The sequence below is a fragment of the Lepisma saccharinum genome, chromosome 22 (assembly GCF_977018435.1).
Source record: "Lepisma saccharinum chromosome 22, izLepSacc3.1, whole genome shotgun sequence".
Taxonomy (NCBI): Eukaryota; Metazoa; Arthropoda; class Insecta; order Zygentoma; family Lepismatidae; genus Lepisma; species Lepisma saccharinum.
The window spans coordinates 49,373,373-49,390,725 of record NC_139250.1 but is presented as its reverse complement, the minus strand read 5'-3'; the positions used below and the strand labels follow the sequence as shown (position 1 = coordinate 49,390,725).

Genomic DNA, 17,353 nt, shown 5'->3' with positions numbered 1-17,353 from the left:
TCCTTTGGGTATTATTCCTATAGTGCTAGCCGGCATAAATTTCTGCCTGTAAATTAGTGAACAGGCAGACGCTATTGTGAGACAATCCTTGAAAATGTCGATCATGCATATGTCTAGGAAATTCTGTCTCAGCTTCAAACATCCTTGTCTCAACAGGGTAACATCCTTGATGCAGTATTGGAGAAGTTGGTTTTTGTTGTTGAAAGACATATTTTTGCTGCATTCAATGTCATACCAAGATATAAAACGGAGCTGATCTTCAACTGTTTTCATATATTCATAGCCTTATGCAGAAGGAGGAGGCATCGGTCCTATGTAATTTCTGTTCTTGTAGGTGTTCCACAGATGCGGATAATAGCTTTTTTGAACAGGTAAACCGAAAAGTTTGGAAAATCCAGCAAGATTTGTCTGAACGTAGTTGAGACTGTCCACAAAATGAAGATTTTGGTATGACATACTGATGATTTTGGTACCGTCTAAGATCACACTAGGTTTCATTTCTCTTTCCAACATTCTCCGTAGCAGAAATGTGCAATCGTAGCCTCGTGCATTGTGTGCACAGATGGTTAAGTTGGAAAACTTGTGCTGCAATTCGAGATAGGACAGAAATGTGTCTACAGGATCATCCCAGAATATAAACTCTCTGGTTCCACAAACAGAACAGGGAACTGTTAAATCCTCCTTCTTGTAACACGAGTGACAGGCTATCTGTACTACAATAAGATTCGGAACTTGAAGAAACGTTTTTTTTCTCAGAGTGAGGAATGTGTGTAAAACATTTAAAATCGTAGAATATATATAGAAATTTCGAATTCAGTTTAGTTTTCGGTACAGCCATATGACAGAAATGATTTATAGGTTTCACGCAGTTACATACAGTACAGTACTTCATATTACATTTATGCACTTTTTCATATGTATTGTTTGTTAGAATAATTCTGAAACATCTGGGACACTGTTGGATTTAACTACAGACTGTACCGTTTCGGAATGGTGTAGAAACGTGATTCGCGAAGCAGTTTTCATTTTTGAAAATTCTGTGACATGTCTGGCATATTCTGCGAACACCCTCTTCAGGCACACACGGCGGAGTTGAACGATACATAGAACACAATTGTTTACACAGATGATTATGTGGTCTATGAAATATGAGTTCGTTACGCCCGCGACATTCTTGTTTTGCCGCAAATGCTCCAACACGGTTCATTATCACATCATAATGCTGTCTGAGGTTATCATAAAGAAGGTATATAAATCTGGAAGCATTTTCAACCACTCCTTCAAACAAAACATCTTTAACATCACGCAGATTGTTGTATACAATAATTTTATATTCAGGGAGAACTTGCTGAAATTTTCTCAGTTCAGGAATTCCACTTCCTGCACACGCATTGTCTGTGAGATCTACATCTGCTTTGCGCATAAGTTCGAAAACAGGTTTGAGAAGATTTCTATTTTTTCGATACTGTGAATAGGACGGATCATTATCAGCATGAGATTTTCCTATGATCAAAGCTTCAGCTAAACAGAGTGGTTTCTTTCTATTCGGCACACCGACGACACTTCTTTTTTGCGTGCTTAGCATGTAATTAGGTAAATAATATATTTTTTTACCTCCGCCACCTCCGATAGGTATGTCGACATGGTCGGCGCGCAAAATTAAGCGATCTGTAGCACTCTGTAATATTTTGCACATGATGTTACACACAATATCACTTTGTAACTGGTCACACCTATGCCACCCGATGTAAATATCTTTCACGGCGGGGTCAGATATGTTAGATAGAGTTAAACCTATTTTGTCTTCATCCTTGGTGTCTTTTTTAACGTAGGTGAGAAGATTTTCGATACTTTCGCGAATCCAAGTGTGTGGATCGACATTTTCTGGAGGGTGCGAGAAACTGAATTCCACACGCAGACCTTTGGAACGGAATTTAGGATATTCACGTTCTTGAATGTTGTGTAATATTATATTCCCTATCTGTTCACGAGACACTGAAGCACGTTTTCTTTTTTTAGCTCTTCTATCTGATACAGAAACACTCTGGGATGACGGTTCTGCTGGGGCAAGGGATCCGGTCTCCATGACTGTCCTGGCACAGGTTCCAAGCCTGAAACAGGTGCGACGTTCCTTGAAGGTCCTGGTGATGTAACAGGGTCAAATGCGATTGTCTGCTTCTCCTCGGTAGCTCGGGATACAGGATCGGGTGTTGATGAAGGACCTGGTGATTTTTCTGAAATACCTGCTCCATAAAGATCGTGTGCGGATGTTGTCACTGTTCATAGTAACCGGTCATACTCCTTGATCAAGGAGATTCTTTCTCCTGCTATGATTTTTTGCGCAATTTGCACCAACACTTCCCGTAATTGTCTAGGTGTTGTGTAATATCCATCACGATATAGCAATAACAGATCGTCAGCGGATAACTGTACGTCCATGATCGTACGATGTCTGTGTCACGAAGACTTTCATGTGGAGAGAACACAGTACTTTATATACGCAAGCATACCAAAGCAGTTATTTCCGTTCCTAATGGTTCTGCTGTCTGATCTGTAAACTCTCCGGAAATCTGTAACAGTCCTCTGGTAACCGTCTTCGCTATTTCCGGCTGATATGAATGCTCATGTAAAATTCTTGGAAAAAGCTAACTGTCTTCACCAGATGTTTTCCTGGCTGATATCAAACCCATGTAAAATTCTCGGAAATAGCTAACTGTCCTCACCAGATGTTTTCCTGACTGCTATGAAACCATCTAAAATTCTCGGAACTATTTAACACTCTTTTCCAATAAAACCCCGAACCATCCCTAACTCTTCTATTTTATTCCGAGTCCAACACACTATGAATCATCCTCCAAGCAAAGGTGGCGACCCCATTGTCACACCAGCATCAGAACCTGAGATGACTACTAATTCAATAATATTACGTAGTAACCGTCGGTGATAGTTATTGTCACCTATCTGTTGTAGGTAAATTGAAAAATTCGAAAAACATGTCCGGAAAATTTCGAAGGGCCATACTTCCGGCCCTAATTGGACTAGAGTGAAGGCAATTGTAGATTCGGAATCTGTACGTCAACACATTTCCATAGAGTATATGGTAGGGGGTCTACGATAAAAATAACAAAAACCAAGATGGAGGCGAAGATGGCGGCCCCCATTGTCATGACGAGCTGAGATGACAATTAATTGTATAATATTACGTAGTAACCGTCGGTGATGTTTACTTGCACCTATCTGTTGTAGGTAAATTGAAAAAACTCGAAAAACATGTCCGGAAAATTTCGAAGGGCCGTCCAGCCGGCTCTAATTGAACTAGAGTGAAGGCAATTGTAGATTCGGAATCTGTACGTCAAGAGTATATGGAAGGGGTCTACGCTCTGAAATACAGAAACCCAACCTTGTGGTCAACATGGCGGCCCTATTGTCCGGCCCTGTGTGATCTAACATAAAATTGATTTGCCATATCTGTGCATTTTCAAAGGGCGACTCCGACTCTGTTTGGCCCCGGGAAGAAATAATAGAAATAACTTTGCATTTTCAATGTGGTTCGACTCCCCTCTGTGTGTCCTAAAAACAAAAAAACAAACTGATTGCTTTAATTTTTGCAACGAGTCCACTTAAACCCTGTAAAAACGAATTTTCCATATGTGTAGGTCGACTCTGATTCTGTTTATTTAAGAAACAAACGCAATTACAATAACGCTACATTTTCAACATCATCTATTTCACGATGTTCTTTCTCCAACGTTCTGTGAGGACCTAACAAGGAAGTTGGTTTTGCAATTATATATCCATACTTTTATTATCTGTCTGGATGAAACAAGGAAGTACTATGTACATAACGTTATCAGAGTCGACCGGATGCAACAAGAAACTACTGTGAAACTCATCTCAGAACAGCAGGCCTCAGTCCCGCAATTTCCTCCTTGTAAATCTGTCATGATGTAATAAAGAACTCCTGTCACCGCAATTTAATCTCTTCTACAAATTTCCGTGTAACACGCTTGCTAATGACTTAAGCGTGGAAGGAAGTCTGCAGAACTTCTGAAACAGATTTTCCTCCACTCATTCTGTTACTTCGTGTTGGGTCAAGCAGAACGTGCGATGGCTGATGGAAATTTCGTAAGTACCTATTTCATTTTCATATTATAAATAACATATTTTCTGTATACACCATATATTTTTATGACAAGAAACTATTATACATATTTTATTATACCCTTTAAATGCAATACCTCTCAATGTAGACGTTATATGTACAATCTCGGGTTCGATTCCCGATGGAAACCTATGGTTCTCTGCATAAAGTAAATTTAAAATCAGCTAGATTGTTTAATTATCCCACAACTGAACGAAACGTGTTAGTTTATTAGTAATATTAGTAATGTTTATTCGTTCAGTTTTCTCTTTTTTAACATATCCACCATCCTCTAGCTCTCTCCCCGTTCCCCCTGTTTTCTTATTTTCTGCTCTTTCATTCCTCACACTTTTAAATAGTTCCATTAACTCGAAACAGATTCTTAACAATAAATGCGAGGGTACATATTGGGCTCTCTGTATGTTTTCTACAAAATCACCAAACACTGCCGCGTTTCTTTTTTTTCAATAATGAAGCTGAATATTTTCACCAATGTGTCCACCTTCACTTCAAAATCTTTACACGTTTCTTCTAGTCGGCGCAATAAATCTTCGGCCAACCCGTTTTCTTCGCAGAAATTGACGTAGCTGCCTACATGCTTTTCTACTTGTCGTGCGTGAACTTTGCTCCACAAATTTCGTCTCTCTTCTGTTGTAGTCCCCGTCTCCTCTTTTACGTCACGATACAGTAGACTGAACCCTAGGGGAAGTGTAGTCATCTGAAAATAGACAGAAAATATATATATATATATATATATTACACAAACTGTAATCACTGTTATATATTAATTCACACATATTTTCAGGAACGTAACATGCAGCAAGGGGAGGCTCTGCGAAATGCTTTTCACGAATACCAGATAGGAGCAGAAGAAGAAGTGCACTTCGCAGAGCTCACTAGGGATGTTAGGAGGTGTCTGGAGGAGCAGGCAGAAATCAATCGGCATCACGTGGTATCCCACATGTATCCCCTTTGCAGAGAACCCTCCTTCCAGCACAGCATTCAACCATTCCGCACATCATTCATCTGGTCCATGCATATCACTCTCAAACCGTCCACACACACACACATCGCTCACCAATTCCTGGAACCACTTAACGGTAATCTTTCTCGCAACACCAAACCAATTAACACCAGACATCAAACATTACTCATTCCCCGAAACCCTACTCTCATCCCACACCATTTCTAGAACTCGAACACTCAACACTTCAACGTCATCTGCTCGAACATTCACCAGACCCTGAAATAATCTCCCGACAAAATTCCTTGAAAAACAGCCCTTAAAACACTTGACTCAACACCGCACTAGCAATTACCATTCCAAACCAATTACACAAACCACATCCATTAATTCTCACATTTCCTCGAACCAACACTCAACAAACCCCATTTTCCAAGAACAGGCACTTAACATTCTACGAACCCCTTACAAGCCTCATCAACGCCATCTGTTTTCAGGCGCAGGAAATTCCGAGAAAACCAACCGTCACCGGAAAATCGTCGCTACTTTTCCTCCTCCCCAACCCAAATTCCCAGAATTTCAGAATCATCAACGCCATCTGTTTTCAGACGCAGGCCGACCAAACCGGGAAAAAACCCGTAATCTTTTCCTCCTCCCCAACAACCAATCAAAACGCTCCTCACAAAATTACGCCCCGCCCATTTTATGACGTCATCGCTCACAACAATACCCCTTGCTTGCCCACACAACTACATCATCAATTGATCTTTGATCGATCTTTTCCAATCAATTGATTTATCGGACTCAACGCGGTACCATAACTACTCTTGCTCTTATTTTGGCTTCACTCTTGCATTAATGTATTTCGGAAAATCAACTAACTGCGTACAGCTCGACGAGAATTAGGCAGACTCAGACTGCGAGCTCTATATGGAAGCTGGGAGTTGATTAAATTCACTATCTCAGGTTCTATACAAGGTGTTTTTGTGACAGTGTTACAGACTTGCAGGGATGATGGAAGGGAAGAAATGCGACAAATTAAGATAGGGAACCCTTTACTCGAAATGCCTCAGTCAAAAGTTACAAGCCAAATCCTTCGAATGGCAGGCAACAACGCACAACGCGGAGGGAAACCATAAAAGAAATCGGAAATAATTCACTGCGCATGCCCTGTGGAAGACGTAACGTCAAACTCAACGTGTGTAGACTAGAGGCTCGAGTGTCGCGGCTGTAATCAGTTCAATGGAGTATACGCTACAGGAACTAGCTGATATGATGTTTGTGTATGGGCGAGCAAATTAGAACTGTATCCACGGCGCTGACAACCTGCGCACACCATGTTTTTCAGGCTTTTGCAACGATTACGGGAAACGGGGGAAGTGCAACCTTAATTTCACGAGCAAGGACGACAAAGAACTTCAAGCACAACCAACCTTGAAGAAGCAGTGCTTTAAGGACAACCACTCATTAGTACACGGGCTGTGGCACGTGACATTGGTGTTGCCCATAGTACTGTTTCGAAAGTTCTGAGGGAGCAGCAACTGCCCTTACCATCCACAGCCTGTCCATGCCTTGGGTCAAGCTGATTTCGCACCCCGGGTCGTGTTTAGTGAATGGTTACTGTAGCGCTGTGTTGTCGACCCCAAGTTTCATGTCTGTGTGCCTTTCACTGATGAGGCCTATTCCACGAGGGTCATAAGAAGTCATACAACATGGTTGCTTGACCATTTTTAAAAACGTTTATTTTTTGTGTGGTGTGAGCCTCATATGTTGACAGTTCAGAACCACTGTTATTTTTTTTACTATCACCGATTTCAAGATGGCGGGCATTTCTTTATCATGGCGCGCGTCATTTTCTCCATTCGTAAGCATCAGCGGAAACTTTTTTTTATCTCAGCTCTGGTAAGTCCTACGACAATGAGACAATCTGTGATATTAAGCACATTATAGGCTACAATTATATTTCTGTGTAATTTTCTAAATATTATTCCTTCATAATAAATTTTAAGGTCAAAATTGTGTATTTTAATCGTCCAAAATGACATTTTCGGACATTTTCGAGGGGAGAAGGCAGTTTGTTTGACACTTGAATTATTTGTGCAAGTACCTATGTACCAATGGTGTGTGTCAAAATTATTTGAGACTTGAGACTTTAATTCTTTTTTTCTATATGGTCATAAACATGTACTTTTTGTTTAAAAAATCCAAGTTCAGGGTTAAATATCTCTGGTGGGCAGTTGTTTAAAAATCTCAAATTTGTACACAACACCGTACTCAATGATAAGTAACTTCACTAAAAATTTTGAGTTTGAGATTCAATTGGTTTAAGAGCATGCGCGATGCAACGAGTGTCTTGCTTTAGTGAGATTGCGCACCAAAGTGGTACGCGACACTTATCGCTTGAGGATTTCACCAAACGAACGGTGACCTGTGCTGTCCGTCATGCCGCTACGATGTGAAATTTTGCTCCTGATTGGCTTGTTTCCAAGTGACATGTGTCACGTGTCGCTTCGGTATGAAAGTTGCCTTGGACCGAAGGATCCTTGTCTCTTTGGTGCGAAATCCCCGTATCGTTTGTCTCTTTGATCTAAAATCTCCTTGAGGAAACGGTGCAGTCAGAGCTTGTGTTCCTACGGTTCGAAAGGCTGCATTGATTACCAACTGCTCGCTTCCAAGCGACACTTGTGGTTTGTCGCCTCGGTATGAAATATATCTCAGGAGACTATTTATATTCTAATAACGTAGAAAAATAAACGCTAGTACACAATCCATCACCTGACGTCCGGAATCACATTGCGACGTTAATTTTTGTGTTACGCATGCTATTTATTTATTAATTTCATTTTACTTTTCTTTCCAAATTAATGCAATTTCGTGACTGCAAATCACTCCACAAATATAACTGTTTCCATCAATGTACGTACCGCCTTTCAAGACAAACAAATCTACACAATATATTCCAAAAACTAACTAAGCCGCATTACTTTCATAAGAATATTAGCAGCTGTGCTGATAGCATTGCCATCTATTTTGTCATCCGTCTTTGGTCATTTTCCACACGACGTTATTCAAGGCACTGTAACTAAACTAATCCGGGGGCCTCCTTGATGGTGGAGCAGTGTTGACGTCGCCTTGTAACCAAGGGGTCCCGGGTTCGATACCCGGACACATAGTGGTTCGGATCCCACTTTAAACTGTAGGCCCAGTCCCGATTACACTTACTGCGAATAAAGTGCACTTAAAAGACCAAAACAATCAATCAATCAACCAAACTACGCCAGAACTGTTCAAAGTCTACTACTCTAGCCTTCCGGATTTTTTCAGAAAATCGAGCTCTAGTTTCCTAGTTCTTAGACTTTAGTTCTTGACTTTCATAGGCCATTCCCCTGTTTCAGCCCTCAAAGCTTCCATAGATCAATTGTGCAGCTTTCCGATATCAGTATTTAATATCCCACATTGTCTGACAATATCGTCCTTCAATGTTTCAGTATCAGCCTGTAATATTTCAGACTGCTTACATATATCAGCATTCAAGCTGGTAATGGAATCAGCTATCTGTTTAACATTAGCCTGTAATGTTTCACATTTCTTGCAGATATCAGTCTTTAAGCTATTAATGGAGTCAGCCCGTCGTTTACTTGCATCATGTAATACTTCAGGCTGTCTGACTTTAATGTTTCCATACTATTGACTTGCTGCTTGCTGCTAATTCCTTCAAAAATGGAGTTTAAGGCTTTCAACATATTTAGTGGATCAGATGAAAAATCCGTAGACATTAATTCACAAACTTTACAAACCAAATCAGTAGCTTCGTGGATTTCAGTTCGAACTTCCAAGCCACAACATTCATAATGTAAAAGCTTTGTACATTTCTTGCATACAAATGTGCTTCTATCTTTATTTAAGTCTCCAAAACAGTTGGGAATATTAAGTTCTGAACCTGAAGTAAGAGTTTTATTTGCGCTACTCAAATATTTCCCTTCCATTTCGAAACAAAATAACTCTGTGACTTTATATAACTATGAAAATTCAGTGCCTTGCACATTAAGTTTCTTAATTTCAAACAATTGTCATTCCCTTGAACACTTGAATATCGAGCCAGCACGTTGATTCAGCTGGTGGTTTTTTAAGTCCACTTTATCCACAGTATGGCTAATCGGGACTGGACCTACAGTTTAAAGTAGGATCCGAACCACTATGTGCCTCCAACGGGTATCGAACCTTGGACCTCTTGATTAGAAGACGACTATGCTACCACTACGCCACCAGGGAGGCCCCAACACGTTGAGCTGCCACTTGTTTCGTTTAAGCATTATTATATTTGGTATTCGTTGGTTGTATTATATTTAATAATAATAACTGAATAATGGTCTGTGCTGAACGATGAGACTCGCTGAAGTACACAGACTCCTCTCAGGTACAGGGGTAGAGTTAGACACAGCACAGAGGAGTAAAACCATATTACTGTTTTGAGATGAAATTATTATTATTATTATTATTATTTATTATTATTAAAGTAGGGTTACAATTAAGCTTACATTTTTTTACATTGATTCCGAACTACAAAAACAGCTTTTTGCCCTACATGAATTAATATACAGTTATGCTATTTGTTTATAAGTATACATAAAATGGAATATTATAAATTTATATAATTGAAAAACATAAGAAATAGACTAAAATAATCATTTTTTGCAGCTAAGTTTTATGAAGGAGGCAATGAGATAGAATAGGCACATGTGTCAGTATTCATAGATTAATGTCCTAATCTGTTGTTTAAATTTGGCTAAATTTCTCTCCTTTCTGCAATTTACAGGCAGTTTGTTCCATGCTTTATTTGCCAGAGATGACAGGGATTTTGATCCGTATCTTGCCTTGTTACATTTTGGTACTCGGATACTGTTGGTGTTGTTGGATCGCAGATTGGGATAATGTATATTACTAGATATCATTACTTTGTCCTTTAATAAGTGGTGATGCTTGTTAATTGCCTGGTGAATTTTTAGTAGAAATGCATATTTTCGTCTGGATTCCAGCGTGGGTAATCGGAGTTCTTCTCTGGTTGCACGTGAGGTCGTGTGCGCTGTATTTCTTATGCTACGAATAACCCAAATTTGCATTTTCTCTAGTTTCGTGGTGTTATTTCTATTAATCCTATAAAGTACAGAGGAACAGTATTCAAGTAGCGGCCTAATAAATGCTTTGTAGAACGCTAATTTGCAGACAAATTGAAACTGCTTGATTCTAGGTGCTGCGCGTGAACACATTCTTTTTACATGTTGTGAAAAGGATAAACTTTTATCTAGGTGCATACCGAGATATTTTAGAGATTCACATGGTTTTATATTGAAATTTCCTATTTTTATGTTGTCAATTAGCGTATTGTTATTATTTTCACTGGATAGTATTAATACTTGCGTCTTAGACTCGTTCACTTTCAACATGTTAGATTGATACCACTCAAGAACTTATTTTCCTCAATATTTGCAATTACTTTTTTCTAATTTGCTTGACGCGCAGTACAGGAGACAGTCATCTGCGTACAAATATAATTCAAACCCAAATTCCCTGTCTGCGATGTCATTCACAAACATGTTAAACAGTTTAGGACCTAGAATAGATCCCTGTGGTACACCGAAAGATACATTTAAACTATTTGAAATCGAGTTGCCTACTTTTGTGTCGATACTCCTATTCCATAAATAACTTTCGATCCAGTTGCATGCAAGGGCAGAGAAATTAAATTGCTGATGTAATTTCTGTATTAATAAATTTGGTTGAACACTGTCGAATGCTTTACTGATGCCTAGAGAAATAATGCCAATGTATTGCTTTCCTTTACGATCTAATATATTTCTAAAATTATGCATCAGTTCATGCACGAGTAATTCTGTCGAGCGATTTTTTCTAAAAGCAAATTGTCTATCTGTCAGTAGATTGTTAGAATGTAAGTATTGTTCTAATTGCTTGTCTATTACCTTTTCAAGAATCCTGCTTAATGAGGAAGTTATTGATATGGGGCGATAATTATTTACTTGCGTCGGGGACCCCCCTTTAAATATAGGTGTGACCCTTGCGTGTTTCCAAGTGTTAGGAAAGATTCCGCTTTTTAAGGATGAATTAATTATATCTGTGAGAGGTTCGACAATCCATGGGGCGAGTAGATATATTATGCGATTACTTATTTCGTTGAAATCTGGACCTTTTCTGAGGTTAAGTTTTTGAAGAATTTTCATAACGTCATCACTTGAGACGGGCTTAAAACTGAATCTGGTTTCTTGATATTTAGCGTATTTTTCATTTTGTTTGTTACTTTCATTTCTCTTCGCCCTTAAATTGTTAGTGAATGTGTTGGATATTGACGAGCCGACGTTAGCAAAGTGGTCATTGAGGACGTTCGACACCCTCGCATCTTCCGTAATTGTTTCATTGTTATGTTTAATAGATGCGATGGATTGGTTTTTGCAATCATTTCCAGTTAAGAACTTGAAAATCTTGAATTTGTTATTGGCTGAATATTTATCGGAATAGATCTGCGTAAGGATATAATTTCTTTTTGCATCTTTAACTGTTTTTGTTACGTAGTTCCTTAAGGTCTTATATTGTTCCCACGTATAATTATTATTATTATTTGGACTACGTGCGCGCTTAAACATCCGGTTCTTGAGTGATATCAATCTAAGAAGACCGCTAGTGATCCAGGGACGCTTGTTGCCCCTAACACGAAACGTTTTTATTGGCGCATAGACATCCAGAGCTTCGGTTATTAATGACTGCAAATATGTCACCTTTTCGTTTATATCCGGCATCATTGTTGTTTTGTGAAAGGGTAGATAAGAACAATGATCAACGAACTGTTCTACAGGGAAATTTTTAAAAGAACGCTTAGTTACGAGTATTCTTGGAGATCTTTGTGGCCTTAGGTTAATCGAGGTATATATCAAAAAATGATCGCTTAAATCATGCATTACTACGGCGGATTTATCATGCAATTCTTTCTTGTTGGTAAAAATGTGATCTATGAGACTCTCACTCGTGTCGGTGACGCGTGTCGGCAGGCGAACGAGCTGCTTGTACCCCGCTGATTCCATCGTATCGAAAAATGCATTGTCCACTGCAGTTGATTTCATGACGTCATGATTTGTATCCCCAACGAGAACCGAAGCGTGGCAAGCCGGAAATGACTGCAAAATATTTTCTAGTTTTTCATTAAAAGTGACGGGGGCCTTGGGATGTCTATATACGCATCCTAGAATTAAAGGTTTGTCATTCTGTTTGAGTTTTAAAGACACCCACAATCCTTCAATGTCTACATCTGACACAGAATATATAAGTTCCGATATTACAGCTGTTTTTACGTAAACAATAATACCTCCCCCTTGCTTAGGATAGCCTCGATCAAGTCTGTACATTTTGAACCCTTCAATTTCAACATGTCTGTCTGGAATGGAATCATCAAGCCAAGTCTCGGTGATTGCAACGCATGTGAAGTTTATTATATGTGAAGCTGCGATTTCATCTATTTTGTTCTTTATGCGGTTAATATTGATGTGGCCCACCGTGATATTTTCAGCGTTTGCGGGGAAAGCAAGATCTTCTACGTGCGGATACAAGTTTGCAAGGAATCTCCGGTTTGCCACGCTCAGCCTGTGTAACGTCACGGGGGGTGGCGGCTCATTGCCAGGCGGGGAGGGAGGAAAACTATTTACAGCCTCAGCATTGTGGTCTCGACCTTGGCCTCGGGGGAAAGGGAGAGAGTGGCCATTCTTGCAAATATCAGGGAACATCTTTGAGGGGTGTCCAACGAACTATCTGGCACTGACACTGCACGTTGACCTCTTGCCTTCCTACATTTGAAACAACGAAACTCATTATTAATAAAATGACTGAAAAAAATATAATATATGTGAGACAAAATTAAATTATTTAAAGAAGAAATGTAAAACTAAAAAAATATAAGATTAAGAAGCACATGATTGAAGTGAGTGAATGATTACGGTGGTTAATATTTGCAATGAGTGCCAACCGAGGGCAGAGTTTGTCATTTTCCATAATTGTTTAGGTCATCCAGGCTGTCTATTTTAACTGTGGCGTTGTTGTGAAGTGCCAGGATGTTGCCATCGGAAGTCCACACGCGTTGAAAAGTTCCACTATTTCTTACCTGGTGAAACAGCTGCAGGTTTTGCCGGGTGAGGTTTTCCGTGATGGAAACGTGGGGGGCGGAATCCTTTAGGATCTTCTTCTTCTGAAGTACCAACCGACGAGTCCTGTAGGACACGAAACGCACGATCAGCGCCCTGCTCCTCCCGTCGCGCCGCTTCGCACCCAGGCGGTGGCATCTCTGGATCTGGGATGCATCGACGGGAACCTGCACCTTGTCCCGGAGGATGTCCAGCACCTTCTCCTCGCAGTTCTCCCCTTCAGATTCACCCACGCCATGTATCACGAGGTTCAGTCATCTGTCATATTGTTCGATCGACAACTGTAGTGTACTCACCGTCGACCTAAGAGCCTTGATTTCGGCATCGTATTTCTCCGTTGTTTTACAAACGGCTTCCTCCACCGCCTCGGCTATCATTTGGGTCAGGGAACTCTTGATTAGCGACTGAACCTTGTCGCTAACAAAGGCCAGGGCTATCCTCTCGTCCAGATCCCCCAGTTGAGAGTTCAGTTCTTTGGCAACAACCCTTCCCATCGTGCTCTCGATTCTGCTCCATTCACCTTTTGTGATGCCCATGTTGCGAGAAAAATATTACTGCACAAACACTTAAACACTCAAACACCGATGGCTGCTGCTGCAAAGATTTGCATGCACAAAAAAATCACGTTCACTGCAGCACAACGTTCACTCCCTTCAGAAAATCACTTCACCACATTTTGTTCACCCCTGCACGCGGAGCTAAGGAAAAACACGTCCGTCCGCTACGAAACACTTTCATTTCAATGAAATGAAATGAAATGATTTATTCTTTATTTATTACAATTATAAAGCAAATATACTTCGAACAAATTTGAGGATTTCGCTTTTACGGTGTGTTGACTCAACTATAACACATAATCTCAATGCATGGATATTGGCGTACGTATGGTCGCATAGGCCTAGCTTATGCCCAGAACTACCACACCAAGAGGTATGTACAACACCGAACTGTTTTTTGAGTTTAAATTCTGTCGACGATCTGCGGCGATCTGCGGCGAATTCCTCTTGTGAAATACTCGCTTTTATTCCTTTTCAAGATCACAGATTGAATTCATATGAATCACTTGATATTTACAAAAGCATGCTTGAAACAATACTGACGTCTACACAAGTTTAGATTCCATATTCACACAATGCATTTTCTCAAATATAAAGATACATTGAATTACTCATAATAGCACATAAAACATAGTAAATGTTAAACAAGAGATATACATTACAACAAGGTGCAATTTGCAAGTAATATCAAAACAAATTCGTGTTCTTTCACAAACCAATATATAAGAAACAAATTTTCAAGTTGTGACGTCACAAAAATATGGATCATATGCTAGCAAACACTATGTTCTAATTACTACAATGTATATAGCTCATTAGGAATATTTATGGTTATATATTTACGTTTAAAAAATAAAAGCCAATTCGTGTCTGTCGCATACTTAATATGTTTCTCCCCTTATCAAGCAAATCTGATCTCTTAACTTTGCTTTTCTTTGCATTTGGCGTAATGTCTGTGATTCATTGTAGCCATTTGGGGTGATGTATTTTCTCAAGGATCCAGGCCTCGAATTCCAACGGAAATCCCAAGTAAAAGAATCACCCGTAGTCTATGTTCGGCTGCACCGAATAGCTATCTCACTCCATCTATTTTGTTCTCCTTCCACGATTAACTAAAATTTCGAACCCATCTCGACCTGATAACAAGAGATAAGGGTAAATTCTCAATCACATCGCAAATATATGAGAATTTTCTCACAAAGGGTGGATATTAGAACTCCAACTAGCTGCAATTTTGCACTATTCACCCTTGCGTCAAAATATGGAGTGCTGATGGTGGATCAAATCTCCAGAAGATAAGGATATCTCCAAAAGACGTGTCAAAATCAATTTATCGCCGTAATATTAGTCCAAATATTAAAATATCGCCAAAAACAGTACAATACTTATAATGTTGCTACAGTAATTTAGAGAAAAATTGGAATGTTGCAAAAATATTAGGCAAAGTGTAGGCAAAAACTAGCACCACGCCAGCAGATTCCGGTAACTCGGTCCACTGAAACTACCCCTATTTGCTTCAACCAGGTAGCAAACACGTTCTCGTATCAATTACCAATCCACCCTCTGGGAGGCCATATTCTCTTATGAAAGGAGTATTTCGAATTGACAGTGAATCAATAACACACGCTCACGGAGAGAGAGAGAGAGAGAGAGAGAGAGAAGTGCATATCGGCTTCCAGTGTGTAATATCAATAATAATGACCAAAGTTTTTCATTTCCAAGGTAAACCTTTGTAAGAAAATAATCTTTTCGAGAATAAGTAAATCTATTTTACATAAACTATTTATTTTATACAAAATTTCAGATCCTGTCACTTGCGAAATGTCACACTTCAGCTGCACAAACGGTAAATGCATTCCCACCATATGGCTGTGCGACAAGAAAGACGACTGTGGTGACGGAAGTGATGAGGTTGCTGAAAAATGCAGTAAGTGTTACCTAAGTTAGACTGAGCGTGAAAAACGCATATAGATACTACGCAGTGTGTATACACCACTCATATATTATCTGACAACTGACATTTAGTGTATTGCATTGTCTACTCGACAAGTTTGCTTTAAGCCAAATACCTCTAACTCTCTCAGAAGCAAATTTAATACTCCACATTCGTACATATTTTATTATGTTTTATTAAATTTATACCCTTTGAAATGCAGTTACAGTTTCTGCGGAAACTGATAATTCCGAAAAGTGGAGAACTTACGTCTCCCAATTCTTGCATAATTAAGAGTGTAACACAACACACACACAGAGAGAGAGAGAGAGAGAGAGAGAGAGAGAGAGAGAGAGAGAGAGAGAGAGAGAGAGAGAGAGAGAGAGAGAGAGAGAGAGAGAGCGAGAGAGAGGATTTACCTTAGTACAAATTATTATTGCCATCACAGGGAAGAAGATACAGGCATACTTGCGTTACAAGAGAGAGTAAGATTCATAGTTTTCTGCACTCAGTAGCCCTCTAAATCCATACCCAAGTTGTTAATTTCTAACCCCTCTCAATACATTTGACAGACACAAGGCATTACTGTTAAACTATATATTTAACTAATAGCTGAACAGAAAAAGTTTATATTATTTAAAAATATTATTTTTCTTTTCAAAATAATTTAAAGCACTGCAAACGTATCCTTCTATATTGTGCTATGACTTACTTACTTGATCTGTACTCTTTAAAATATTATTAAAGAGATGAAAATTTTCGAAATTATTACGAAACAATGGAATCAGATAACGTTTAGTTAGAATTTTTCAATCTAAATACTTCCACAATTGTCACAAACATTGTGGTTATTTTTATTGCCTATCAAGGTATAGACGAGACGGTCTTCTAAAATTCTAGCCGAGAATGAGGCTTGATCTATCGAGACCTGTCGGGAAAAGACCAAGATAAATCTTTGTAAAATCAAGACGAGATTATACTTGACGTACGAGGCACTCGATCTCGTTCAATGTGTTGGTATCATATCTGAAAAATGTACTTGAAAACATCTATTACCCTGTGACGTATTCAGATATACGAAGGGAAGTAAAAAAAATATGCGCACTTTTACCATAACTTTCTTTTATTTTGACTCACCGCCTTTAGCGCTTGCATGTTGAAAGGTGGTTCTATTCTGGTTACGTGACCGAGGTTTTATTTTAATCGGTTGATTTTTCTTTCCTTGGTCACGGAAAAAACATGGCCGCTTTGATGGCAGTGTGCACCAAGAAGAACAGAGATCAGTGATCCTTTTCTATGGTCTGAAGATGTGTCAATGGCTGAAATTCTCCACAGGCTTTCCGAACAATATGGAAACAATGCTCTACCGTGTAGTGGTGTGTAAGAGCTGATCGAGAGGTTCAAAAATTGTCTGACAAGCGTGAAGTACGAAGCGGGAGCGGGATGCCCATCAACCTCCACCACAGATGGATGAATTAACAAACTCAAGAGATGATTCTGACCAACCGACGGCTCACAGGACGGTAGTCGATGAGGTGGTATATTCTCTGCAAATTA

At 39.4% G+C, this 17,353-nt stretch overlaps 1 protein-coding gene across 1 annotated transcript in view; it reads left to right on the top strand.

The window, feature by feature from the left end:
* LOC146004755 (uncharacterized) overlaps positions 1 to 17,353 on the top strand; it is a 393,261-nt gene that overhangs the window by 291,610 nt on the left and 84,298 nt on the right. The window contains exon 10 of the mRNA XM_083143730.1: positions 15,668 to 15,790. Within this exon, the coding sequence (XP_082999856.1) occupies positions 15,668 to 15,790 (123 nt within the window). The remainder of the gene's footprint in view (positions 1 to 15,667; positions 15,791 to 17,353) is intronic.